Genomic DNA, 26,170 nt, shown 5'->3' with positions numbered 1-26,170 from the left:
TTTAGCTTAGACTCTAAGCTAACCAAGTTTGATGCTACATTTTGCTATAAGCTTAGAGCAAAAAGTAGCATCAGACTTAGTTCGTTGGTGCTTTGGGATTAATACCAGCATCCAATTTAGTATTTCGCTTTGTGGTATTTTGAGCCAAAAGCATCTAACTTTTCTTTAAAGTGATTTGTGCTTTACGATAACAAGTTTAGCATTTAGTTCCAGTGTAATTAGCAAGCCACATTGCCACAAAAAAACTTGTTCATTTAGAATTTGGCATTTGCTTATTAACCTAAGGATTAGATTAATTAATTAACCCTACAATTAACCAGTTTGAGATATAACCAATTTTATTAACAAGCAGTCTTTGCTAGATCCTTGTGATTTTGCTTGTTCAGCATTCCACTCATGTTTTATTTTCATCTTTTCACAATAAAATACCAGGAGACACAGAGTGAGCATCAGTTAATTATAATACAGTGCACCAATGACATTATCTGCTTCATCAAAATTTTGCAAATTCACCACTAGGACTCCACTTGGTGACTTCATTTATTGGAGGCATTCGGTTAGAAAGTTATAGAAAGAGCTGCCATGAGCCAAATTTCTGTCCACTCTAATGACACTACATGAATACTTGATTACTACCTACAGGTCAACTTTTCCCCCCACTAAAAATCTTCTATACAATTCTAGCTTGAACACGGAAGGGGAAATAAAACAAGCTAAACTGTGGTTCCTCAGAATGATTCGTCTTAATGTTTTCCTGACGCTCTGCTCGAGACTGAAATCAAAGATAACAGGGTAGAGACAACAGTAAAAACAAAAGTAAAATGGCATTTTATAAAAAGTTTTAATTCCATTAAGCAAAAAACGAAAACATAAAAGACAAATTAAAACCGTCCCCCCCGCCCCCAAAAACTGACAATAAAAATAACTGGTGAATATAGGGGAAAACGCAGAGCTTTCAACAGTGAAGTACGTCTATATTTCCAAACACAAGACAAGATCCACGAAGAAGAGACTTCTGCTCGGCCGGAGGACTCATCTGGACTGCTCGACTGAAGGGGGACACAGGAGAACAGACATGTCAGAAATCCGCAGAATGAGCAACAGCTGAGCATACCAGCTTTTCACCAGCAGGTTAAACATGTAAGGGATTTGACGGGAGCTCCAAAGCTACAAGACGGCACCAACTGTTCAGTCTTGTTGCCATAATGGCTAAAAGTTTATTACACCAGCTGATTATCTGTGGGGAGACCTTCAGCAGACCTCAGCATTGATGGCATGTTGTTTAGACTGTAAAATGATTTAAAGCTCTGTCATCCACAAACAATTACAGACCAACAATAATAAGAGTCTATACATGGTCTTGGATGTTCAGAAAAACTTACTGTAAGAAGAGATGTCAATCTCGTCCGGCAGCTCGGCCACGTTGACTTCAAAGCGGTCCTGCACCTCGTTCAGGGTCTTGGCATCGGTCTCATCAGACACAAAGGTTATAGCCAAGCCTTTGGTCCCAAACCTACCAGCACGGGCCACCTGATGGATGCAGGGATGGCCAGAATGAGTGAAATCCCAAAAGTATGCACAAGAATTTACACAATTCCCAGAATCTTAGCTTCCACGCCAGAACACTGGTTTACTCACCCTGTGCAAATAGGTGTCAGAATCTTCCGGCATGTCGTAGTTGAAGACAATATTGACTCGTTCAATGTCCATTCCCCTGCCAAAGAGGTTGGTGGCCACAAGGATCCGCCTTTGGAAGTCCTTGAATTGCTGATAGCGAGACAACCTAGCAGGGGGTACACGGAGAGCCAGGCGGATTAATAACACAGCTGCTGTAGGCATAACTGGACTGTGTCCCAACTTTGAAGGCAATAATGTGTCGAGTTGAAGGATGAAGGCTCATGCACCCAAACCATACTCAGTGGACCACATGTTTATCAGTAGGCATGCAAGAGGAAGATGTTCAGATGATAGTCTCACCTTTCCTCTTGAGTCATCCCCCTGTGGATGGCAATAGCAGGGAAGTTCTGCTCCACCAGAAGTTGAGACAGAGCGATGCAGCGCTGCACAGACTTGACGAAGATCACCACCTAGAGGCAGAGCAAAGCCATTAAAACACAGGCCACCAAGCGGAAGCTGGACCTCAAAGTCTATCCCTTCAAAACTTAATTCAATTAAATTTAAAGGAGTAGTAAATATCACTAAGGGCTGGGAGGCAGGTCATTTCTGGAGGACAATAGCAGGTTTCTCTCTTGCCATGGTAAGCTCAATAGTTACTCTTAAAACTATGAATTCAACATGCAGCATGCTATGCACAGTGCAGCAGCTCCATCCATTTACCTGATTGAACTCCAACACATCAAGCAGGTCAAACAGCTTGCGGTTCTTCTCGCTGTCCTTCAGCTTGCAGTAATACTGTTGCAGGCCGTGGAGTGTAAGTTTGGTCTCGTCATCCACAAACACCTCCATGGGCTGAACAGGAGAAGGCAGGCGGAGGTAGTTGAGAAAACTTGTAATGTGCCATAGTTTACAGTAGTAAATAAAAATGTGCAGCAGCTGTGATTCTCGGGTAACAACAACTTCATCGGCTACTCACATCTTGCATGAATTTGCGGCAGACTGGTCGGATCTCTTTACTCAGAGTTGCACTGAACATCATGACCTGCTTCTCGTGGGGAGTGATCCTGAATATGTCCTGAACGTCACGTCTCATGTCTGAAAAAGGGGGTCAAAGACCAATTAGAGTCTGAACAAAAACACAAATTGGACTCAATGAGAACTGGTCAAGAAAAAAAAAAAAGGCACACCTAGCTGCTCCAACATTTTGTCGCACTCATCCAGGACGAAATGCTTGACGTTCTTCAGACTGAGGGTCTTGTTCCGGATCAGAGCGAGGATGCGGCCTGGCGTTCCCACCACAATGTGAGGGCAGTTCTTCTTAAGGACCTCTTCGTCTTTCTTGATGGCCAGGCCGCCGAAGAACACGGCTGCTTTTACGGTGGGCATGTACTTGGAGAAGCGCTCGTACTCTTTACTGATCTGGAAGGCCAGCTCTCGCGTGTGGCACATGACTAATACAGACACCTGGGGAGTAGACACATTGAAATATACTCAGACAACGGACAAAGCTTTATGCATGCAAGAGTAACACATACCCATACCAATTATCAACAAAACTCAGATAAACTCAAGGATGTAAACTAGTTTGAAATCAAAATAACTTCCTGATTTGAATAAGACGACAACGGAGAGCTAAATTTTACATTACTTCAACCTATAACAACACTTCTATTTTACCCAAAACACAGACACGGCCTATTGAAAAACAAATACTAACCTGCCCATCCACAGGTTCGATCTGTTGCAATGTGGCCAACACGAACACAGCCGTCTTGCCCATACCAGACTTGGCTTGGCACAGGATGTCCATGCCCAGGATAGCTTGTGGGATGCACTCATGCTGGACTGAAACACAAAACAGCAAACTTTTAAATCAGTGCATGTAGCTGCCCGGCCACAAATTAATTAGGATAGAAGTCCTTCTAACTTAGCACAGACAAAAGAAGAAGAATAAAACATTTCATACCTTCGGACGGATGCTCAAAACCACAGTCGATGATAGCACGGAGCAGCTCTGGCTTGAGAAGAAAGTCCCTGAAGCCCGAGCTGTGGATGGAGACGTAGGAGCCCTTCACCTCCTTCTTGCCCGCGGGGGTTGCAGTCTCGGGGGCTCCTTGGGGCTCCTCGTCCTCTTCATAATCGAGCAGCTCGTTATCAACATCATTCTCAGCCATTGTGTAGTCTCTAGAAACAGAAAGAGTCTTGTGTCATTCACTTTAACTTGTAGGGGGAGGATTCCTTGGTGGAGTTTCTATTAGCAAAGCAAAACCTGTTGCCAGAATAAAAAAATGTACCTAATTACTTTAAGAAACAAGTAGAAAATAAAGTGCACACACGTTTAAATGAAAGTGAAACGTGGTTTAAGGTTATGGTAATACAAGCTCAAATACAACCTAAAGCGCATTAGCATTGTTGTGTACGAGCCACAATTCAATTAAAAAGAAAAGCTAATTACAGGTTAACAAAAACGCATTTAAGTGTTGTGTAATTACAAGATGCTTCCCACAAGATGTAAATAATAATAATAAATAACCCGGGTCAACAGCAGCCTTGAGGCTTAACCGACGCTGGCGAATTTACTAAACCGGTTAGCTTAGCTTCTCTGCGTCAACACACCGAAAACCCATTGTGTTGCATAACCATTGCTAACGTGGCAAGCTAATTTGCTAAGCGGCAACAACTATTTTGCTAATTCATTATGTGGGGTCCGTTAATATAAAAAGCGGATATCATACGTAAGTGTAACGTATGGAAAGAAAATAGGCCGCGCAGATAGCCAATTTCAGGAAATACGAGGAAGACGAATGGATAAGCTAAGCTATCTATGCTAGGCTATGCTAGGCTAGGCTACAAAAAGCTAGCCAATGCCTCTACCGCACGAAAACAATGAAAGAAGCAATTTCATTCTAGATAAGCAATATTCTGGTGTATAAACGAAGGAATTACAATTAAGATGCAACCTGAGGGTCAACGTGAGTTTAAAAAAAAAACTCCGCAATTTCTACAATGGAGCCGATGTTGGATTCTTACCGTTTCGGTTTAGCTTCCGAGTCCAGATCCAAACCGCATGGGGAGGCCTCAGTTGGTTTATACGAGCAACCGGAAGTTCCGCCTCCGCCGAAGCGGGCTGACGTGATTGGTGGATTCGGGCGCCCGCTGGCGGCAGCAGCCGGTGATTGGACAAAAAGTGTGCCGCAGTACATCGCTGTTCAAAAAGGCGGGACACGGCGGTGCTGCGCTTTGTGTATGGAAGCTCAAGAGGGACATCTGAAATAAATAAATAAAATTAAGTTTTCGCTAAACTTAAACTGTAAAAATAAAAAGTGAAGGTTTAAAATAATGTTAAATTTGACTATCTACATTATAGATAAATCAGCTTCATTGATTTTCCTAAAACAGGAACAAATATTATTCCATTTGAGGCTTTCTTTCATTCCCTTCAGGTCATATACCACAATAAAATGTGTAAATTTAATTTCTATACAAGGCTGACAGACTAATTTCCAGGATGTGGGATCTAGACTGTAAAATTAATGAATTTAGTGTGCTAAAAATATTGAGTCTTCATTTCCCTCTAGTGATCACAGGAAGGGCAGTAACACGACTACAGCATTTATATACTTTAATTTGTCATCAATACTGGCATTTACTATTCATTAAACTGATCCCATTATTACAAACAACAACAGGTACATAAGTGCTGATAATAAAGAGTTTATTTTTGTATGGAAACTTATTACCTTCTAGAAATAGCAATATTAGTATCAGGTCAAACTTGATAAGAAATAGAAATGCTTTGGGTGAATACTTCTCATAATAAATAAACCAACAAGATGCAGGTATAAACAACCAGATAAACAGAAATCTTGACAAAACAATTATGTCAATTGTTCAGTAGGTCAAAGACTAAAACGTCAGGTATTAAAAGAAATAATTCATTTACGTTACAGAACATTTTTAGACACATGTTCATTTTGAGTCAGTATAATCTGCATTAATACAGCAACATTTTCTCCACTTCATAGTTATTGATGGAGCCCTGAAAAATATACAGTATTTGTGAATGTTTTGTTCACTCTCAGGAAAATAGTTTTTTCCCTTTATGCATAACAGTGTGAAGAGTACATTCCAGGAGTAACAACATTAGTTTGGCACTCATTCACTCATCAGTGTGGTTTGAAAGTTAAAGTACAAACTGAAAAACTTAGATTCTAAAGAATTAGTCAATGAAGATCCAGCCCAAAGCACTGCAAAAGCAGTAGCAGTAGAAAGCCATCAGTCTTATATCTGTGATTCCAGAGCCGAAGAGAAGCTCCACTGTGTAGGACAGAAGTATGGGAAACTGTCAGACTCTGGCCGTGATTGATCCTCTGAATATGTACCAGATGGGGCACAAGAACAACGCAGGAAGTCCCTGACATGTGGAGGCAAAGAAAGAAACAGCCAGTTTTCCACCAGGAGCCCACCTCCATGCAACCTGGAGCAGCAGCCCAGTTCAGCAGGCAGGTCTTCCAGACTGTTACTGCGCAAGTCCAACCTGCACAGCTGGCTTAAAGCTGCAATCCCCCTGGGTAGTGAACTGAGAGAGTTGTGAGCAACATTTAGGATGCGCAGCTCCAAACAGCAACTGAACAGCTCAGTGGGCAGGCTCTCTAGCCTGTTCCCACTGAGGTCCAGCTCTGTGAGCAGCTGCAGTGACTTTACCTCCGCAGGAAGCTCCACAAGCAGGTTGCCAGCGAGTAGGAGCCTCCGAAGGCGGCGAAGAGTGAAGAGTACTGGGGGAAGGCTCTGAAGCTGGTTGCTGGACAGATCCAGAAGCTCTAGACATCGAAGCACACCCACACTGGCTGGCAGCACCAAAACACGGTTGTAAGCAAGTCGAAGGCAAGAAAGACGACGCAGATGAGCCAGACTTAGCAGTTCCTCCAGAGTCCTCAAGTTATTATGCTGCAGGTCGAGCGTCCGCAGGTTGGTCAGAGCTAGAAGGGCGGAGGGCAGTCGCTCTAGCTGGCAGTCCTGCAGGTCCAGCTCTGTCAGGTCAACCATCCGCTTCAGACCTGTCAGAACAAGAAGCCTGGTGCCTTCGTTATAGATCTCGAGTCTCACCAAGCTGCCGGCCACCTCACATAGCTCCCCTGGGATCCGCTGCAACATGCCTCGAATCACAAGCACACGGAGGTGACGTAACTGCCGCAGGCTTCCCAGCGCCCAGCTCCGGCCCACCCCACCTTCACTGCTTAAGCGTCCAGAGAGGTGGAGCTCATGTAGGCTCCGGAGGGAGAAGACCCAGTTGGGGATCTCTGACGCCTGTGTGAAGGTGAGGTGGAGGACCTCCAGACGTTCCTGGAGGACCGCAAGTGCACTCGGATCCACAGCCGCTGTGCAGTGGTACAGATGGAGCTCCCTGCTTTGGAAGAGTCCAAATTAAGAAAACAAAAAAGTGAATGTATGTAAGATGAGTACACTGTGAACAACTCACCTGAGGCAGGCCATGTTTGCCACCTGCGCGGTAAACCTGGCATCAGCGATGAGCTCCAGTTTGAGGACGTGAAGCTGGCTGAGGGTGAAGAGGGCTGGAGGAAGGCGAGGCAGGGCGACCAGCTGCAGCCTGGAGCAGCTGTCTGCATCTACGCTGATCATGGCATGCAGCTTCTCCTCTCCCCAGCGCCTCTCCAAGTTTTCCTCCAGCAGCCGGCTCTCGCTGACCGGGGACAAAAACACGGAGAGACGCTGGACCAGCAAAGAGTCGTACTGGTCTAACATGTGTATAAGAAAGGCCAGGTCATTCCTCAGGTCAGGGACATCTCTCAGAGAGCACAACTCCTTTATTGAGTGGAAGGAATATTGTCGTAATGAGCTGATTAGGGAAAGGAAAAAAAAACAGAATGAAAAATATGTGAAGTACTGCAATCCAAAAACCTAATATTACACGCTAATCCTATTAGCAAGACTCTGTACGCTCTGAATCGTTGACATTGCTTAGTTTCAAGCTGTTTAAACAACCAGAGCCCACTGAGTTTGATATTAATTAAACCTTAAATTTGAAAAGTTTCACGTGCACTTTGAATTCTGACCTGTGTAAAATCCAGCTGAGGGTGTAAAAGTTAAGCAGCCCATATAGCCCCAGCAGGGTCAAGTAGGCCAACAGGAGTTTGTGTAGAAGTGACGAGAGCACATGGATGCACTCAAAGGTAGCGTAGCCCACCAATGCGTGCTCCTCAGGGTGGCAAGTGTGGTTGAAGGACAAGGAGCTGAGAAGAGGGATGGTGTAGCTCAAGATGAGCGTTACCATCAGGAGTTTGAATAGCGTCTGAGCCAAGTAGACCTGAGAGGACAAACATCGTTAAAGGAAATCTCGTTATATATATAATTTAAAATTAGGATAACAAAGTAGAGCTCGACTAGAGGATCTCTTACCTTATAAATCACAGCTGAGCTTTCGCAGTGGGACCGAAATTTCCGGACCCTTTCAAATAGTGCCCTGGCCTGTTCCCCATCACTTTTATCCAGACTGATTACCTGCCTGGGGCTGTCAGCCATGACTGAGGGCTCGGCAGAAGGAAGGTGGCCGATGGATATTGAAGACATAGCTGAGTTACAGGAGAGAGAGGAAGGACAAGGCGACGGAGGAGCCGCAGAGGCTGCACTATCTGACCTCTTCAAAAAAGGGCTGTCCGTGCCTGAGTCTACGCTTGAACGTCTCGTGCGGGTAACCGGGGGCGAAGAGGACGCTGAAGGAGGTTGGAGTGGTCGTCTCTCCTCCTCCTCCACCTCTTGGATGTTCTCCTGGCGGGCGGCGTGGGACAGGGCCTGAGACGTCCAGGGCGACTCGCAGCACTTCGCCAGAATGGCGAGGAACTGCTCAATGCGGGAAGAGGTGTGGGGGAAGTGGAGCCAGAAGGAGCCGCTGGCTACGAACACCAGGGACTGCAGCAGGGCCATGTAGGGGAAGAAGCGGGAGCACAAAGGCAAAGCTTCATGGTAGCACACCTAGACGCCCAAACAGACGATAATACATTATCTCGTCTGTGAAAGTTCTCAGTCATGCAGTTCAAGGAATATCGAGAGGTACACAAGGACCGCACTGATAGTTTTATCGCCCTTTAAACAAAAAGTCCCGTGTTTACATTTCCTCTTTTGATACAAATCCTGAGGGAACTATCTGTTTATAAACTTCTAAATGTCACACAAGCTGGATGTTAGCTTCATCTGCCATTCTGGAGTAAAGCAACACTTTCAAAAAGCCTGTTCAGCACAGGGCTGAGTCTTTGGACAGGGTACAAGGATGGAATGGGTGGGTTGTTGTTGCACCAGGTTTGTATATCACACCTCAGATTGCTGAACAGAGGCATGCTGTCTGAAAGCATAATTCTCTTTGGGCTTTTCCACAAGAATTACTCCTTTCAGTTACAAGTAATCCATTGTTAACATAAAAATAATGATTCTGGCTGCTTTGATGGACCTTACAGACAATATTTGTGCATAACAAAATGTGTGGAAGCAGAAAAAAGCAGTCAAACTTTCTGTACCTGGCTAATATAAATATATTGCTGGTAGACCAGGTGCGTGCGCCGACCCCGGGCTATAGAGTGAAGATTTGGACTCATGTTGAGTTGAGGGTTCACGAGCGGTTTAGGAGTTGGAGTCAAGGCCGCACCACCGTTAGCCGAAGGACGGTGATCGCTGTTGTTTCCGGTCATAAGTGGATCCAAGGGAATGCACACAACTCGGTCCCTGGAGAGCTGCTCAGTGCAAGCCAGGACAGACGCCATCAGCATCAGGACCACCAGGTAGTCCATGAAGACCTCCCACCAGGGCTTCAACAGCTTAGACCTGTTCTGATGCTGATTCAGAGGCGCCAGCTCCGACAGGGAAAACATGGCGTCCTCTGGATCCTGAAAGGGTAACAGTAAAATTTCAAACTCTAGAAAGAAATCTTGAACTTAATGCCTGAGGGTTAGACACTAAGCTAGCAAGCAAGTGAGGAACTCTCAATGTAATGTTTCCTTAATCAATAATCAATATGTAATGTTATACAGAAGTGACGAATGTGAAAGAGAAAATTAGTTTTTAATCATTCATAGCAAATCCAGTGGACTTTCAAAGTTCTGTTAATCTAAACTAATTAAAACTTTGCTCCTAAAACTTTGGCAACATCCTACATCATGGCAAAAATACAAATCACATCAGGAGAATTCATGTTTGTCTAAAACAAGACCCAGATCAGCCCTTACCTACCTGGATCAATAACTTGTATTCCTGCTTTTCTCTCTCTTTCCAGTGATCAGCTCCCAGGCGCCTCACAGAAACTTCAATCCGGCGCTGTCCGGTTCTGCTGTGAAAAGCTCCTACAACTTTCAACAAACTCCTCCTAAGCTGGCCGACACACGGCTTTTCAAGGGTTGCCATGGCAGCGAAAGATGTGTGGCTGAAAAATCCAATTCAGCAGCAGAAGCCCGTTCAAGGGGCTTTGCCTGTACACTTTAACTCCTTCAGACCTAGAACTACAGAGGAAAACAAGGATTTAAACTACTGCTGATAGCGCATTAAAGTAAATAGAAGTAAAGGTCGTAAATGGGGTGGAGGGATTGTGACAGAAATATGAATGAAGTATAAAGTACATATTGTCAGTTTGCAGAGTTGTTACGGCTGAGGTCCATGTCACACAAGGCTTATGGTTGGCCGGTTAAAGTATGCTGAATCCATGTCAGAGCACATCAGCCACCGGAGATCACCGAAGCAAAGAAGAGACAGTCACTCACTCACCTCGCTGTGGAGCTCTCGATGGAGTCGGCCTGTAAAGGCTGAAAAGTGTATGTGAGTGTGGAGGCACCTGTACAAAAGCCAGCTGAAGAACATTGAGAGCTGTGGCCCAGTGACTGTCACCACAGAAGGTTGGATGCAGAGAAAACTCCACAGCTGATGGCCATGCTGCAAGAACTTTTTATATTTCCTTTAGATCCAAACTCTGAGTAAGCTTTATTCCCCAAAATTATCTATCTAAAATTAAACTGCTTTGAGATGCCACCAGGTCTGCATCAGTGCAGTTTACCTGGTCTCCCACCTGGAAGACTGGTGCCGGGAGAACTACCTCCTGCTGAGCGTCAGCAAAACAAAGGAACTGATAGTTGACTTCAGCAGGAAACAGCAGAGGGACTTACAGTATCGAGAGCATCTTGTGTCTTAGAGCCTTAACTGGATTTTTAAGTGTCACTGCATTACTGTACCGTGTACTTTATTGACGCAGCTGCAATTTTGTAAATGTATGTATATACAAGAGCTATCCCTTTTAAGTTTACGTTTGATATTTTATTTTATTCTATTTTATTTTACTTGTTTTTTCTCTCAGTTATACACAGGAACATATAACCAGAGCCGAGGATAATGATGTTTGAAATATGCTTCCCTTCTGGACTTATTTTGGATAATATTTAAATTCCTCAAGAAGGAAGCAGTTAGAAAAATATCTGCTGTAGTGAAGACCACATCTGAGAAAGAGAGAGAGCGAGAGTACAAATCAGGAGAAGTGCTTGGAATTATTTTCCAACCAGACTCCATTAAAGAATCTGCTGTTTTAACACAAATGCATATTTATAATTTCACACTGATAATTTCAATATATCAAAGAGCACTAGGTTTAGTTTGATAAATTAGTAACGTTTAAAACTTGTTTTAATCGCGCACAGCCACCCTACTTAATGTGTTTTATTGTATAAATTGTCAAATATTAAAGGACTGCCTTTACAGTAATATTGACGTATCCTATTATAAACTGGGTCCACATGATTGCTTTAATCCCTACATTGTGTTCTGTCATATACTGTGACAGACTATAAGAGAATAAGCGTTTAACTGAGCCATCTTTAAAGAGAGGATTTGCCACAGTGTTAATTTCTGAAAAGCAGGGGGGAAGGGAAAGGATTATAGAGTGGCCGATCGCAAGAAACATTAGTTTTGCACATGAAACGTCAAGCCTAAACACTGTGGCAAAGTTGTAAACCAACAGTGGTGAAGTCGTTTAGCTAAACCTCTGGCTGCTCTTCTTTGTGCAGACTGGGTGTGCTAAAACGGACTGGTTTAAGAGAAATAGATGATTCTATTGTTATCAGGCTAAAGCTAGCAAGCTAGCTACCTGAGTACAGCACGTGAAACTACGCAACTTCCGGTGAAGCGATACGCAACAAAATGGAAAAAATACTGTAAACACGTTATAAATAAATAAATAAATCGAGGGTTGAGGATCATATCTTGCCAAATAATATCGTTTTTATTGTTGTTTTTATTTTATTAAATTGTATTATTTTAAGAACGACGTTTCGACTAGATGGCGCCAAACAGGAAGCTCTGACATCAACTCCTTTAAAACAGACGAAGAAGTAAACCTTGCTGGTTTCGGGCAGTTGAAGAGGCGCGGGGAAGTTATTGCGGTAAAGTCCTTAATTTAGTGATTGTGCATCGTCAGATTTTATACAGGCACGAAATTCTGCGTGAACTTCGCTTATATTTACGTGAACTTTTTGTAAACACGCAGGCTTTTTCCAGGTATATTTGACCTGTTTTAAGGAAGGCAGGCTAACAACCGCCATGAGTTACGGAAGGCCTCCGCCAGACGTCGACGGCATGACTTCCCTCAAAGTGGACAATTTAACGTACCGAACCTCGCCTGAAACGCTCAGGCGTGTTTTCGAGAAGTATGGCCGGGTAGGGGACGTCTACATCCCCCGGGACCGGTACACGAAGGAAAGTCGCGGGTTCGCGTTTGTTCGGTTCCACGACAAACGGGACGCCGAAGATGCGATGGACGACATGGACGGCGCGCTCCTGGATGGTCGGGAGTTGCGTGTTCAGATGGCCCGGTACGGCAGACCCCCTGATTCTCATTCTGGCGGAGGACGGAGAGGCGGCCCGCCCCGGAGACACGGCGGGCATGGACGTCGAAGCAGAAGGTAAAAAAATGCACAATTAATTTCCTACGTTTCATTTTAAATTTTTTATTTTATTTTTTTCAAACACACCAGACACTATTGAATAATTTAACTGTTCACTGAGGCCTTGGACCACTTAGCAATACACACCTCTTTAGAACAAACTTGAGGTATTTTTACAAACCAGCAAGGCCCTGATAACAGAAACCCAAACATCTGTAAATAATTTAAATACACATGTAGTGACGCCATTTGTTTGTTTTTTGTCTTAACATATATGTACATGTGTCCGCTCCTTTGTAAAGCACGCTTAGCAAACTCCCACAAGTCCATTTCAGACCAAGTTTCCTCATTTCACTGCCAGCTGTTTTCTCATTGTTGACCGTACCTCAACCCACTGAATCTATGCAGCTCTTCCCGCAGCCCGAGACAAAGAAGACGCAGCAGATCCCGCAGCAGGAGCCGCTCTCGCTCCCGAAGCCGATCCCGCTACAGCAGGTCCAGGTCCCGGTCCTACTCCAGGTCCAAGTCCCACTCCCCCAAGACCAAGAAGCCCAAGGCACAGTCTCGCTCCAGATCCAGATCCAAGTCCCGTTCCAAGTCCAAGTCCAAGTCCAGGTCCAGAAGCCGCACCCCTTCCTCCAAAAGAGGGTCCAGGTCCAGATCTAAAAGCCAGCCCAAGACTGCAGCAGCAGAAGAAGCAGCAGCAGCAGCAGCGGAAAACGGAGGTGAATCTTCGTAGAGATCAGCACATCAGCATCAGGTGAGTTCTGATGAGAAGCTGCAGTCTGTATTACATGTTTATTAAACATGTTAACTAAAACATTTTCTCCATCTTTTGCCTTCGACAGTATAGATGCTTTTATCCAAACGGTATTAAACGTACAGTTATGTTTTTTTTAATCAGTCACAATTTGCAACCTCATAGTTTTCACTTAATATAATCATTTTAACGCATGTTTACTAAGAACAGTTCTGACGGTAAACCAAATCTGGAATTCTCTCCTTCCCAAGCTGCTTCATCCAGTTTGCTAAAGTGGAGTTTGAGCTGAGGCAGATTGAGCAGGTAGAAGGTGTGTGCTGAGCTGCCCGCAGGCCGCCTGCAGCTGGTGAGGGTTTCTGTGCAGCAGCAGGGTGGAGACAGTCAGTGTTGGGGTTTGGTGTTGAGGTACGTCTGCCTGTCCACCACTGGGCATAAATCGTCCTGCAGGTCGTGTCCCGGGCCACAGTTTGGGGACACGGGTACTTGAGGGAATCGGAGGTTTGATCAGCTCTACTTCTATTACTTCCATGTCAGTCCCACTTTGTTTCATTTCTCTTTAGTGTATGCAGGGAAAAAAAAGGCTGTAATCACACAGGACACTATTTGCCTCCCCTTCAGACAACACTTGGCTTTATTGTCAATAGCAGAGAGCGATAAAGTTTAGCAGGCCTGTGACTCATGTTTATCAACCTTTATGACTTTCTCTCAGATGTCTGCTTATGTCAACTCCTCCTGGAACAGAAACTCTAGAGCTTGGAGTTATGGCTGTAACATTTCATCAGAGCACAAGTTGTTTATCAGGGTTAATCTTTAAATCTGCAGACGCTGTGATTTCCGTGAATCTTGTATGAGGTGTTTGCTCACATTTAACGTTTTAACAGGCATTTCCGCAGCCAGAACATGTGACTGTTCTGCTCACGCTGCATGGGTCAAGCGACCGGCGTGTAAATAATTGAAGTCAGTGTTTGCACCATTCACACTGTCCAGTCTAAAACCCTCAAACAAACCGGTGGTTTCAGCTCGACTCTAAAAAAGTGTGTTCAGAAGGCTCCTATATGATTACAGCCAAAAGGTAATATTAGGATTTGAATGGTGAGTCAAAATAGTATGGGTTTGATTTTGAATAATAAGAATAAAGTATAAGGATTACATATTTGAATATATCAGCCTTAAATGAAATTATTGTTCTGGTTTTATTTGACTTTTCCAACTGGAGGGATTTAAGAGTTCTGCAAAGCACACTGTGAACGTTCTCCCTAATGTTTGCTTGTTTTGATGGTTTCAGTTGAAGACGACAGAACTCCCAGACTGGATCCCACACATGCAACGTTGTCCAGCTGTAAAAGGTTATTATTGTGTCTTCCGTGCTTTTGTCACTTTTATTCATTTGTCCTCATAAAGGCTGTTTAATTTCACATGCATTCATATGCTGTGATTTGTATTTCCTTTTTTTTTTTTTTTTGACCTGTTTTTGATTTTTAGAAGTCTCTGTGTAATGTCTATTTGGGTCTGGCTTCAAAAGAAATGAGTATGTTCCCACGTCTCCCAGTTGTCTCTTTACTTTCACTTCTTCCCTGCAGCCAGTTTCATGAGAGCTCAGGTTAGCCTGTCTCTCTCTGAGTTTGAATAACTGTTGTCGAAATTTTGTTCAGAGTTAAAATCCAGTCACATGCAACACGACCTTAATCAGGAAATTCAGTTATTGTAGTGCCAGAAAAGCAGTAATATAGGGTGGGTTGTTAGTAGGCAGCTTCATGCGTAATACCAGAGAGCCAGAGGTTAGGCCAGAATTAGCCAGCTGACACTAACCTTACCTTTGATGTCAACACAACCAGGATAATTCTGGTTGTTTCAGCCTGCTGTATTTCACATGAATGTGTAACTTCACTCTCAACCTCTGTTGTAGAGATTCAGGGAAACATGGATTCACACAGAACGAAGTATATCGGGGCAGAAAGCTCAGGCTCTCTGCAGCTTTATAAAAGTCATTTTCTTTTCTTTTTTTTTTAATAACATGGAGGTTTTTTTTTTTTTCAGTACAAACTGCTTTAGGGATCCATAAAAACTTTCTGTCCGACCTTTCGCCTGCATGTTTTTCCACACACTCAGGTTTGCCCACATTCATGGAAGATACACCTGGTTGAAACGAACCAGAATGCTCCTTTAAACCTCTCAAAATGTCTCCATCTCTTTTTTTTTTTTTTTTTTTAATCTGTCTATAAGAAAAACGTGTCATAAAAGACATTTAATGAGAAGAAATGATTTTACAGATTTCCTTCTTGTATCATTAAAATTAAGAAATCCATCACCTTCTTTACTTTTGTTAGACAGGGACTCTGTTTATTTTAAAACTCTGTATTAAACATACATTTTTGATGCTAATCCTGCTTGTATGTTTGCTTTTTTTGTGTACTCGGTGCAGTTGTGCAGCAGTTGAGTTTTGCTGGTTAGCTGTTATGGTGGCGTGTTGCTCTGCTGAGTGCTTGGATGTATCCAGTATTCTCCAGACAGCTCCTGTGACTACAGTGGTACGGTTGCTACAGTCTCACTCTTTTTACAATGAAATGTTTTTGGTTTTTTTTCCCCCTCCCTTTGCAGCCCAATGTGATTTTCATTAAAAAGTTGTTTTGTCTATAACAGCCTGTTCTCTGAGCTGTCTGTGTGACGTGTGTTCATTTGAATAGAAAACAGCTGCTGTACTGAAAACTTTTTGACTTCACCTGGTGGTGAGAACACTTGATTTACACGTGACCAGCTACTTTTTAGAGCTGACCAAAGAATATCTGCTCAGGAAGAACTGCTAAATTAAGCGTAGCATGTATATGGTGATCAGTGTCACTCTTACCAGGAGTTTTATTGATGAGGAATGGTTGAAACCAACAGAAAGCTAACCAACCATCATTTACTGAGCCAGCACAGGGGAGATGCTGATCCACAGTTCAGGGCAAAAAACAATTATTTATTGGGTTAATTACAGACTATCAAACTATTCATAAAAACACCAATAATAAGTTGCTTAATGGGAAAGAAATAAAGAAAATGGTAAAAACCAAGCACTTGAAACGTACAGTGCACTGGAGTCATTAGGTATGTAAACACAAAATAAATTCATAAACATTAATTCAAAATATTTAATATCAATAATGAGAAATCAATGACATTTTATAAAACAATAAAGCGTTGATTCCGTATTTTGTCAGGGACAGTTATTCTCTGGTGGCGTAATGACGTCAGTGTCGCGGCGTAGCTGTTTGATTTCCGGGTCTACGCGCTTCTGCTTGTTGTGATTTCTCGAAACCGCTAACTGCTCGGTAATCGAGTTATCATCGGAAGGACAGCAAACTTTGCATGCCACCTAAAATGGCCAAACGTTGGTAATATTTGTTGAATCAAACCGAATGGTGAGACAAAGTGGGACTTAAAGAGAGTGACGTGAAACATGAATTCTGCTAATTCTCACATGCATGAGTCTTAAAAGTCTTTAGTGGCTCGTATTATTATTAAAAGCAGCGACAATGTGTGAAAATGTGTCACTTACACTGTTCAGTGCAGTAAAACACTGGAATTATTTTGAAGCTGAGGCATTTCTGGTGCTATTGTTCCCACCACTTCTAGTTACACGCTGTCAGTGGGCCTTGTGCAAGAGAACGTAAAACAACTCCACATGCACTAAACATGTCCAAAACTGCCTCGTCCAGGTGTGCTACTTGAATCTCACTTGGTTTCAAATTGCAGGCACATGGCTGAATGTTTGTTAGCATAGGTAACACCCCCTAAATTCTATATAAGGTTAAAAATATATAAGGGCAAGTGTTGTACCATGTGGAAATAGTCTTGCAAATATAATATTTAGAGAGGTGGCAGGCACCAATATATTCTGTATAAAACATGAACTACAGAGGTTGTGAAACTGATACTAACTAAAGGGGATTTTCCTGACTATTATCCATGTTGGCAAATGTAGAGGTGGAACTGACAGGTATCCAGTCAGCCATGCTACTCCAAGCGTAAACACACAGGTATCCACAGAAGAGACATCAGGGACACTAGCACCCACCAAAACATCAGATAAACCTGGGGTAGTGATCCAGCTTCAGGAAAACAAGCACAATAATATCTGGTGGTTTCTTAGTACGGTATATGTATATATTTTTTTTTGTTAAAAAGTCATGTAGCAAGACCAAAGCACACAGGTTGATCAACAAAAAAATGAAAAAAGAAGAACAAAACTAATGTTTTGGAATCACCAAGTCAAAGACCTGACCTTGGAAGGAACTGAATAGGCTAAAATCCCTCCCAGCTGCTCTAGACAACTTAACAGAAGTTATCTGAGATATTGTTATTGTTATTGCTACACCAGATACTGAAAACGAGAGTTCACTTGCTTTTGCACATTACAGAAATGTACAAATGATTAATTTTCTTGAATAAATAAACACAAACATGTAATATTTCCGTTTCATTTGTTTGACTGAGTTCTCTTTGTCTGCTGTTATGTGAAAATCCACTAATGTTTCGAGTCATTTTCATGCAGACGTTGAGAAACTTCTGAGGGGCGCAAATACTTTCAAGCAGCACTGCAAATGCCAATAAATAAATAAAACACATCTTTAAATAGATTTAATTTGGTAACTGTTTACAAATCTAATCGACGTCTGCATCATGCGATGAGGGGGTCACGTGTAGGTACTCAGAGGTCACAAGACTTTTCATCAGCAGTAAAGTGTGCATCTCTATGCAGAGAACTCAATGAAGATGTAGAAATTGAAACACAGAAAATCATATTAGTAATCATTTGTAATCATCTTCTGTAATTTTTTACACTGTGTCACAGCTCTGACTGAAGTTAATCATAATAATTCTTATCCCAGAAAAAAACTTTACAAGAAAAAAGAAGCACAAGCATCATTAATGTGAGACCCACCCATTTCTTTTAGCTTTTCGAGGTCTTGTGTTCCTGTAGCTGTAGCTGCGACTGAAGTAAATGTATTTTTAACATAGCACTTGATAAAATGTGTGTTGTTAGACAATATTTGGCAAGAAAAACCTTCCTTTTCACTGGAATTTAAACAGTTATTATTTCTCTTAATCTTTATTGTTCATGCAGAAAACGACATGTTCTAAGAATAAATGTCATTGAAGATGGTTGTGGATGTTTTGGTAATTTTCCTGTTGCGAGGATGACTAAATTCTGATACAATTACGTCACTTTTCCAGTAACGTTGAGAAACAAATAAGGAGTGGCAGCCGGCTACGTAGTATCCGTACGTCAGCGACGTAAAGGCGTAAGCTTCGGGGCGGGGCTATAAAGCCTTGTTTTTCAGTACTTCGAGTTCGAGGAACTCCATTTTGTGAGAGCTGTTGTACCCGAGCCGACTGACGTCCCCCGTGAAAAGGCAAAACCCCAGAATCGACAAAAAAGTCAAAGTTAGCCGACGTACCGCTCGCTAACCAAGTTATCATCTGAAAGGAAAGCAAATCTTATCGTATGTCCGCTATCCAGAACCTCCAAACCTTTGGTAAGTCCCTTTTGATCAAACTGAACCGTGACATAAGGTGGGGGAAGGGCGAGTGCTAGCGAAGCTAACGTTAAGCTTCCAACTGCGTCGAGGATTTATTGTCTTCGGAGCAGATTTGAATATTTGTCATGTCGGTTGGGCGTTAACGTGGTTAGATATACATTTGTAACCCAAATGTAAATCGTTTTGAGGATTAATGTCGTGGTCTGGATTCTGATTTTAGTCGACGCTTAGGCCTTTGCTAACGTTAAAACGGCCGCCATTAGGCCTAAAAAATTGTCAACGTTTCTGAAGCCGTAGCGTAGTCAATATATTCGCTAATCTCGCTAGGGAAATGGTGAGTATTGCTGTTGAAACTTCAACATTTTCTTTTCCTTATTTTCTATTCCGCAATTGTTGTAATTGTAATCCGATTGGGGGTAGGGGAAACCAAAAGTTACCGTGCCATGACTCTGCTGTTATTCCGTCGGTGTTAGCTAAAGGTGCAGTTTAGCATCCGCTAGCCAATGAGCCGTTGTTTAGCACGAACGTCTGCGCAGTTCTGAAATATGACCCTTTAAAAATAAACACTGGACCTTCTGGCAATCCAAAATTGGCACAAAGTAATTAGTCGGCACAGATGTCGTAGAGTATGCAAGCGGGTGCTGAATTATTTTAGTCACAATTTTCCTCCAGCCTTTGTTACAACGCTTATGTCTTGTCCCCCTTTCTTTAGACCCCTTTGCTGATGCAAGTAAGGGTGATGACCGCCTCCCAGCTGGGACTGAGGACTCCATCCACATAAGAATACAACAGCGGAACGGCAGGAAGACCCTCACCACTGTCCAGGGCATTGCTGCCGACTATGACAAGAAGAGGCTAGTTAAGGCCTTTAAGAAGGTACGACACCAGATCATGTGTTTGAGTGGACGACCCCGTCCTCATTCCCCAGTTAGAACATCTGTCTTGGTTGGTGGTTAATTCTGTTTAGTGGCCGCCCGACAATTTTCGGAATATGGTAATGCAGGTTGTTGTGTGGCCTTGTTTTGTGTCCTGCTCAACACTTTTTTTTTTTTTTTTTTATTTCTCTTGACAGAAGTTCGCCTGCAATGGGACAGTGATTGAGCACCCAGAGTATGGTGAAGTGATCCAGCTTCAGGGAGACCAGCGCAGGAATATCTGCCAGTTCCTCAAAGATGTAGGTCATATTTTCCATATATTTTTGTTTTTTTGAAGGGGGCTTGTGTGTTTGCCTGCTATTTGGACTGATTGTATGTTGGGATTAGCATGGAATTGCTGTCATGTGTTGTGTTAAGTAATGTTTTTTCCCTTTTTGCAGATTCAGCTGGCCAAGGAGGAGCAGCTCAAAGTCCACGGCTTTTAGAAGCTGCCCGCAGTCCTCTCCCCTCTCTCCGGGAAGGCTATTAAACTCACCCATCCCCCCTTCCCCTCCTCCTATGTGCTGCTGTTGCTCTTCCTCCCCCTACGCCTCCCTTGCGACCCCACCAACTTCTATTAGCTAACACGTGAATTACCTCTGACAAACATGGGACTCTGTAACACCACTGCCTCCCTACGACACCGGGGGGCAGGCTCGCGCTCTCAAAGACACACCACTGCAGCTCCACACAACATCAGGGATGAGTGGTGATGACCCTCCCACAAACACTTCCTTCCTCATCCCCTTTATTTCCTTTTTAATTTTTTTTTTCTTTTTAGATCTTGTGCTGCAATAATGCACCATTTCATGTAACATTTTTGTTTTGTACTTAAAGGTGTTTCAATAAACGATGAGTCTCCATGTATTGGAGTGGAGTGGTGTCATGGGAATGGGGGGTGGTGATGGGTTTGTGTGCAGGAGGGTCAGACTTGTTTACGGCTGAATTTATGACTAGGTGGAAGGAGGATGTAGGATGTTTTCCACCCAAAGTTATTTATCTGTTTCATTCTGCTTAAGTTGTCCTTGAGCATCGTTTATGCGACCAGCTGCCTACCCATTACAAAGCAGAGCTACTTTTAAAGTATGGAACACCGTCGCCATCATTAAGCAAATTCTTGATTTGCTCTTTTTGTTCGGCACATTTTTTCCTTTTTTTTTTTTTTTATTTTGTAAAAACAAACAAAACTTTGAGATGCCAGTTGTTGAGTGGTGGTCTTACTCTGCTCAGAGCGAGGCCTGCAGTTGAGTCGATTCAATGTGATCAGACACCAGGGTGGGAGATGAAGTCAAATGCTGGTCGTCCTAAACTCGGTGAAGCTGATCTTGTGAAATATTAAAACGGTCTTCCATCGTGTTGACTAGTAAGCGAAGAAGGTTTCCTACTCTGGTGCTTGACCAGCTTTCTGGTTGGGTCCCACAACTAACCCTATACCAAACCTGTGGTTATGGACTCTTGAATCTTAAATTTCCTGCAATGCAATAATTTATAAATGCGTAGATGTAGTGATGAATTAATGCAGTAAAAATCAAAGCCATGGCCAGGTCACACTGTGACTGGAGTGATGGAGAATCTGTTTTGCAAATTCCACATTTGGTTCAATAAAAAATTTCTGCAGTTGATAACCCTGTTCTGTGTGGGTGGTTTTACTTGTCCTCTGCAGTAACATTTATGTATTTTAACTGCGGGTGTGGAGAGCACATGCATCAATTTATATATCACCTAAAATACCTGAGAAACCTAATCTAAATATACTTTTGCATTATTTTCATTAAAGAAGGTGTAAAAATGGTGCATTTACTTGAGTACTACATAATGCAAGCACAATTTTTGCGGTTCTTTCACTTAATGCAAGACAAAATAAAGAGGTATCAAAGTAATTTTACACATGACATTCAAATACATGACTGCAGTCTAAATGTTTTGAAACGCATTAAGTCTGAAACAGTCTTATAAACTGCCATTTTGTGATCTAGTTCCTTCACATGTTTTTAGTCACTTGCAGATGAAAATGTTGGATATGAAATATGTCATTATACACTATATTACCAAAAGTATTCGCTCACCCATTCAAATGATCAGAATCAGGTGTTCTAATCACTTGGCCTGGCCCCAGGTGTATAAATTCAAGCACTCAGGCATGCAGACTGTGAAACAAGACATTTGTGAAAGAATGGGCCGCTCTCAGGAGCTCAGTGAATTCCAGCGTGGAACTGTCATAGGATGCCACTTGTGCAACAAATCCAGTCGTGAAATTTCCTCGCTCCTAAATATTCCACAGTCAACTGTCAGCTCTATTATAACAAAATGGAAGCGTTTGGGAAAAACAGCAACTCAGCCACGAAGTGGTAGGCCACGTAAAGTGACGGAGAGGGGTCAGCGGATGCTGAAGCGCATAGTGCAAAGAGGTCGCCGACTTTCTGCACAGTCAATTGCTACAGAGCTACAAACTTCATGTGACCTTCAGATTAGCCCAAGTACAGTACGCAGAGAGCTTCATGGAATGGGTTTCCATGGCCGAGCAGCTGCAGCCAAGCCACACATCACCAAGTGCAATGCAAGGCGTCGGATGCAATGGTGTAAAGCACGCCGCCACTGGCCTCTAGAGCAGTGGAGACGCGTTCTCTGGAGTGATGAATCACGCTTTTCCATCTGGCAATCTGATGGACGAGTCTGGGTTTGGAGGTTGCCATGAGAACGGTACATTTCAGATTGCATTGTGCCAACTGTGAAATTTGGTGGAGGAGGAATTATGGTATGGGGTTGTTTTTCAGGAGCTGGGCTTGGCCCCTTAGTTCCAGTGAAAGGAACATTGAATGCTTCAGGATACCAAAACATTTTGGACAATTCCATGCTCCCAACCTTGTGGGAACAGTTTGGAGCGGGCCCCTTCCTCTTCCAACATGACTGTGCACCAGTGCACAAAGCAAGGTCCATAAAGACGTGGATGACAGAGTCTGGTGTGGATGAACTTGACTGGCCTGCACAGAGTCCTGACCTGAACCCGATAGAACACCTTTGGGATGAATTAGAGCGGAGACTGAGAGCCAGGCCTTCTCGACCAACATCAGTGTGTGACCTCACCAATGCGCTTTTGGAAGAATGGTCAAAAATTCCTATAAACACTCTCCTCAACCTTGTGGACAGTCTTCCCAGAAGAGTTGAAGCTGTAATAGCTGCAAAAGGTGGACCGACATCATATTGAATTCTATGAGTTAGGAATGGGATGGCACTTCAGTTCATAGAATGAGTAAAGGCAGGTGAGCGAATACTTTTGGTAATATAGTGTAGCTGGGATAGGCTCCAGAGGACAAGCAATTACAGAGAATGAACATATCATTATAAAAACACACAAAATTCACCCAAATCTTAAAAAGAAAAACAAAATGTTCATATATTTAACATATTAAAGATATGCTGCTGCTGTGAGGCTATACAACCAAGCCTGTTGCAAGATGACCACATATATATATATATGTATATATATATATAAAACTACTGTTGTATACTGTTTACTTTTCCACCTCTTGTGTACATTCCATAAAACCATATGCTCTTGCTACGGTGCAAATTTCTCCCCTGTGGGATAAATAAAAGCTTATCTTACATATGGAAAAAGAATTTCCAGAATAAGTTAATTAGAATGAAATAATTTATGTTGTTTAGTACTTCGAACAAATGTAGTAACGTTACCTCGTGACAGGAATTTTGTTTCCGAGTTCACCCTTTTTGTCCCTTCCGGGGATCCTTCTGACTCCATAGCAACGCCGCTGCCGCCATAGCGCGAGCCTCGGTTTGTTTTCAGAAGCAAAGCGAAGGGAAGATTCAGAAACTGTGCTTTTCTTCAATGTTTAACGATGAAACATGACAAATCTGACTTTATTTTAAAAGTACTGGCGTTTGTATTTATTATGTACGCGCCGCTGAAAGCACAGCAGCACTCGGAGCGGTAAGTTGTTAGCTTGTTGTGTGCTCGTTTCCGTAAAAGTAAAATGGCTCGTGCATCTTTCGTGTAAAACTACCGTTATCGCACCTTTAAGGGATTTTAATAACTTTATTAACAGTTTTATTGTAGTTACATTTTAAAGAATAATTTGGGGTCATGATTGAAGCATTTTATAATAACAATATAATAATTTAAAAAGACTGCCAGATGATATGAAGGCAAAACAATGGCCTCTCTGAAGAATTTAGTTTACACATAAATCCATGTATATAGGTTTGACACAAACTTTACACTTTACAAATTTACATATAGACAATAGTAACATTTTTGTAAATGTCCAAACTGTGCTACTGTACAAATCAGTGTGTAAATAAATGGGGGAAAAAATAAGAGGAAGCCTTTTTAATAACTAGGTTTTAATTCTGTTTATTTATTTTTTCCCCAGAATTCTCTGTGGTAGTTAAAGGCGTCAGGAAGGTACAATGGAAGTAAGGAATCCTTTTATTTTATTAAATCTGAAAACAGCTGGTGTAACCTCTGATCAGCTCTGGACTAATGTTTTGTTGGTCCTGTTTCTCAGGTGCTGCCCATTTGGCAGCTTGCTATTCCTCTCCCAGCGGTGCTGATGATTACTGTGGGTATTTACATCGTCGTGCTGATGATTGGGCTGTGGATCCGATACTGCCTTAAGGTTAGTGCTTGCTGGCCCAGTCACACAGAGGGCTTCCTCTTGACAGATGTTTGTAAAATGTTTGGACTTAGCAATAATGCTTTTAATTTGTATTTACATTCTTAAAAGGTAGTTTTCTCTTGGGTCAGTGTGACAGTCGGGGTCTCACGGGAAAGCTTTCAATGATCCACCTTCTATTCAGCACATGTTTGATCCATGTAGATCTTAATATGGGAGCTCGAACAACATTATGCTTGAAGCTTGTTAATGAGTGAATGCTTTGTTCATTTATTCAGTGAGAAAAATAAGCTTCACGCTGTAATGAGAGAATGCAGGATTTACAGAAGCTGCATCATATGCTGTTATAATAATAATGTTAGGATGGATGCACAGGTTGGATATCCTCCTGACTACCAGTAGTTCAGATTTGTCCTCTGTCTTGAAAAGCTCTTTCAGTGATACCAGATGTGAAGGGATGGGGCTTTGGTGCCTTTCTCTTTCTCATCAAAGAAAATGTCATCCATCAGTTATATGGTATCTTAAAAATAGAAACTGTTTTTTTTTTTTCAGTATTCTAATACAAAGATTGGGGAATTAAAAAAAAAAATGTGACTGGACAATATTTTTTTTCCTGTCTGGAAGTGCAGTGAAATAAACTGTGTAATGAATAATAAATTATAAATAGATTATAATGTCTTTTCCTGGTTCCTGTCTCACAGGATAGCTGTTCTGCAGAGTGCACTGACTGCTGTCCAGACATTTCGCTATGCGAGCAGTGTCTCAGGCTGGCTGAGGCTTGTGAGTGCAGTCTGCCGACCTTTGGAGCAATTTGTAAAAATTCATGCCCTTCTCCTTCTGTAAGTAACCACAGACACTGTCATCCCTCCATAAACAGAAACACATACATCAATTCATGTGTTCTTGACACCTTAGAATGAAAAATAATAATTAGTAATTTTAATATTCATGCTGCATGGAGAGAAGTACATAGGTGTGTGTTAAATAATCATAGTTGGTTGTTTGTCTCAAATAATCCCCCATGCAGAAATTAGTTTGGAGCAGGAAATTGTTCTCATAAAACAATAACATAGGATGGTCTGATAAATGGCAAGGTAATCCAACTCCAGTAAAACTCAATTAAGCGTTCTCAGTATGTTGTCTTTAATAAGATGCAGAATGGATTGTTTTTCTGACAACAAAAAGAAAACATGCAATATTTGCTATATCTTATTTGCAGGTTATTACTGAATAATAATTGAACCACTGCTCAAGCTGTGTAAGTGAATCATAAAGCCAATAAAGCAGCTGTCTGAAATGTTTTCCCACAGTGTGTCAAATGGGACTGTGCCTGCACCTGCCAGCCTCCTGAATGTGAATCCTGCAACTGTCTCTGCTTTGAGATCAGGATCAAGTAGAAGACGAGGGTGGAGGAGTCAATCCATCCCACATATCATCAGTGACATGGCTTCATCAGAGGGTTTACAGTGGAGAGGTAACAAAGAGAGTCTTATGGTTCATTATTAGGGCCTTAAACCGCTTCCTGCTGAGCATCAATATGACCTCTTCTTTTCGAACTTAAGACTGAAACTTGTGTTATTGCCGTCATATGGCACTGCCTTTGTATTTTAATTTTATGTGTCTGATGTTTTCCTCGAAAAGAGAAAAACGCTCTCAAATAGTTAGACTCTAAATGAAAATCCAACCTTGTTCACCAAACTTGTCTTAAATGTTTAGAAAATGTAGGTCATTTTATACAATCTGTTTTTTTTGTAAGTTTTATTAAATTGTGAAATATTTTAAATTGGATGAGCTG

At 42.3% G+C, this 26,170-nt stretch overlaps 5 protein-coding genes across 8 annotated transcripts; 3 read left to right on the top strand and 2 right to left on the bottom strand.

The window, feature by feature from the left end:
• Positions 1–522: 522 nt before the first annotated feature.
• Positions 523–4,715, bottom strand: ddx39ab (DEAD (Asp-Glu-Ala-Asp) box polypeptide 39Ab). Its single transcript, XM_084570923.1, has 10 exons — positions 4,648–4,715; positions 3,584–3,801; positions 3,335–3,462; positions 2,805–3,081; positions 2,594–2,712; positions 2,338–2,469; positions 1,978–2,087; positions 1,639–1,783; positions 1,383–1,530; positions 523–1,049 (listed from the first exon to the last, which is right to left on the bottom strand). The coding sequence occupies exons 2-10, from the start codon at positions 3,789–3,791 to the stop codon at positions 1,033–1,035; spliced, it is 1,284 nt and encodes a 427-aa protein (XP_084427049.1). The 5' UTR covers positions 3,792–3,801; positions 4,648–4,715; the 3' UTR covers positions 523–1,032.
• Positions 4,716–5,384: 669 nt separating this feature from the next.
• Positions 5,385–9,574, bottom strand: LOC311507290 (volume-regulated anion channel subunit LRRC8D). Its single transcript, XM_084571582.1, has 5 exons — positions 9,147–9,574; positions 8,035–8,607; positions 7,692–7,942; positions 7,097–7,474; positions 5,385–7,021 (listed from the first exon to the last, which is right to left on the bottom strand). The coding sequence occupies exons 1-5, from the start codon at positions 9,495–9,497 to the stop codon at positions 5,899–5,901; spliced, it is 2,676 nt and encodes an 891-aa protein (XP_084427708.1). The 5' UTR covers positions 9,498–9,574; the 3' UTR covers positions 5,385–5,898.
• A 2,381-nt stretch (positions 9,575–11,955) lies between these two features.
• Positions 11,956–15,957, top strand: LOC311507253 (serine/arginine-rich splicing factor 2-like). Of its 4 annotated transcripts, none has more exons than XR_014699719.1 (4): positions 11,957–12,563; positions 12,954–13,305; positions 14,591–14,651; positions 15,728–15,957. XR_014699719.1 is itself a non-coding variant. In XM_084571528.1 (4 exons), exons 2-3 carry the CDS (start codon positions 12,202–12,204, stop codon positions 13,282–13,284), a joined length of 693 nt encoding a protein of 230 aa, XP_084427654.1. In that variant the 5' UTR covers positions 11,975–12,044; positions 12,149–12,201; the 3' UTR covers positions 13,285–13,305; positions 14,591–15,957. The 4 variants fall into 4 exon arrangements, 3 of the variants coding, with proteins under 3 accessions (XP_084427655.1, XP_084427653.1, XP_084427654.1); XM_084571528.1 differs by having other exon boundaries at positions 11,975–12,044; positions 12,149–12,563; positions 14,591–15,957; XM_084571529.1 differs by having other exon boundaries at positions 11,956–12,563; positions 12,966–13,305; positions 14,591–15,957.
• A 2,678-nt stretch (positions 15,958–18,635) lies between these two features.
• eif1 (eukaryotic translation initiation factor 1) lies at positions 18,636–20,606 on the top strand. Its single transcript, XM_084571300.1, has 4 exons — positions 18,636–18,824; positions 19,540–19,703; positions 19,900–20,001; positions 20,143–20,606. Exons 1-4 carry the CDS (start codon positions 18,794–18,796, stop codon positions 20,185–20,187), a joined length of 342 nt encoding a protein of 113 aa, XP_084427426.1. The 5' UTR covers positions 18,636–18,793; the 3' UTR covers positions 20,188–20,606.
• A 2,831-nt stretch (positions 20,607–23,437) lies between these two features.
• Positions 23,438–26,135, top strand: LOC311506405 (uncharacterized protein). The gene is made up of 5 exons (XM_084570355.1): positions 23,438–23,690; positions 24,133–24,175; positions 24,268–24,378; positions 25,077–25,214; positions 25,686–26,135. The coding sequence occupies exons 2-5, from the start codon at positions 24,170–24,172 to the stop codon at positions 25,770–25,772; spliced, it is 342 nt and encodes a 113-aa protein (XP_084426481.1). The 5' UTR covers positions 23,438–23,690; positions 24,133–24,169; the 3' UTR covers positions 25,773–26,135.
• The last annotated feature ends 35 nt before the right edge of the window (positions 26,136–26,170 follow it).

This window comes from Chelon labrosus (genome assembly GCF_963514085.1).
Source record: "Chelon labrosus genome assembly, chromosome: 21".
NCBI lineage: Eukaryota > Metazoa > Chordata > Actinopteri > Mugiliformes > Mugilidae > Chelon > Chelon labrosus.
The sequence above is the reverse complement of the archived record's forward strand: the minus strand, read 5'-3'. Positions and strand labels throughout refer to the sequence as shown.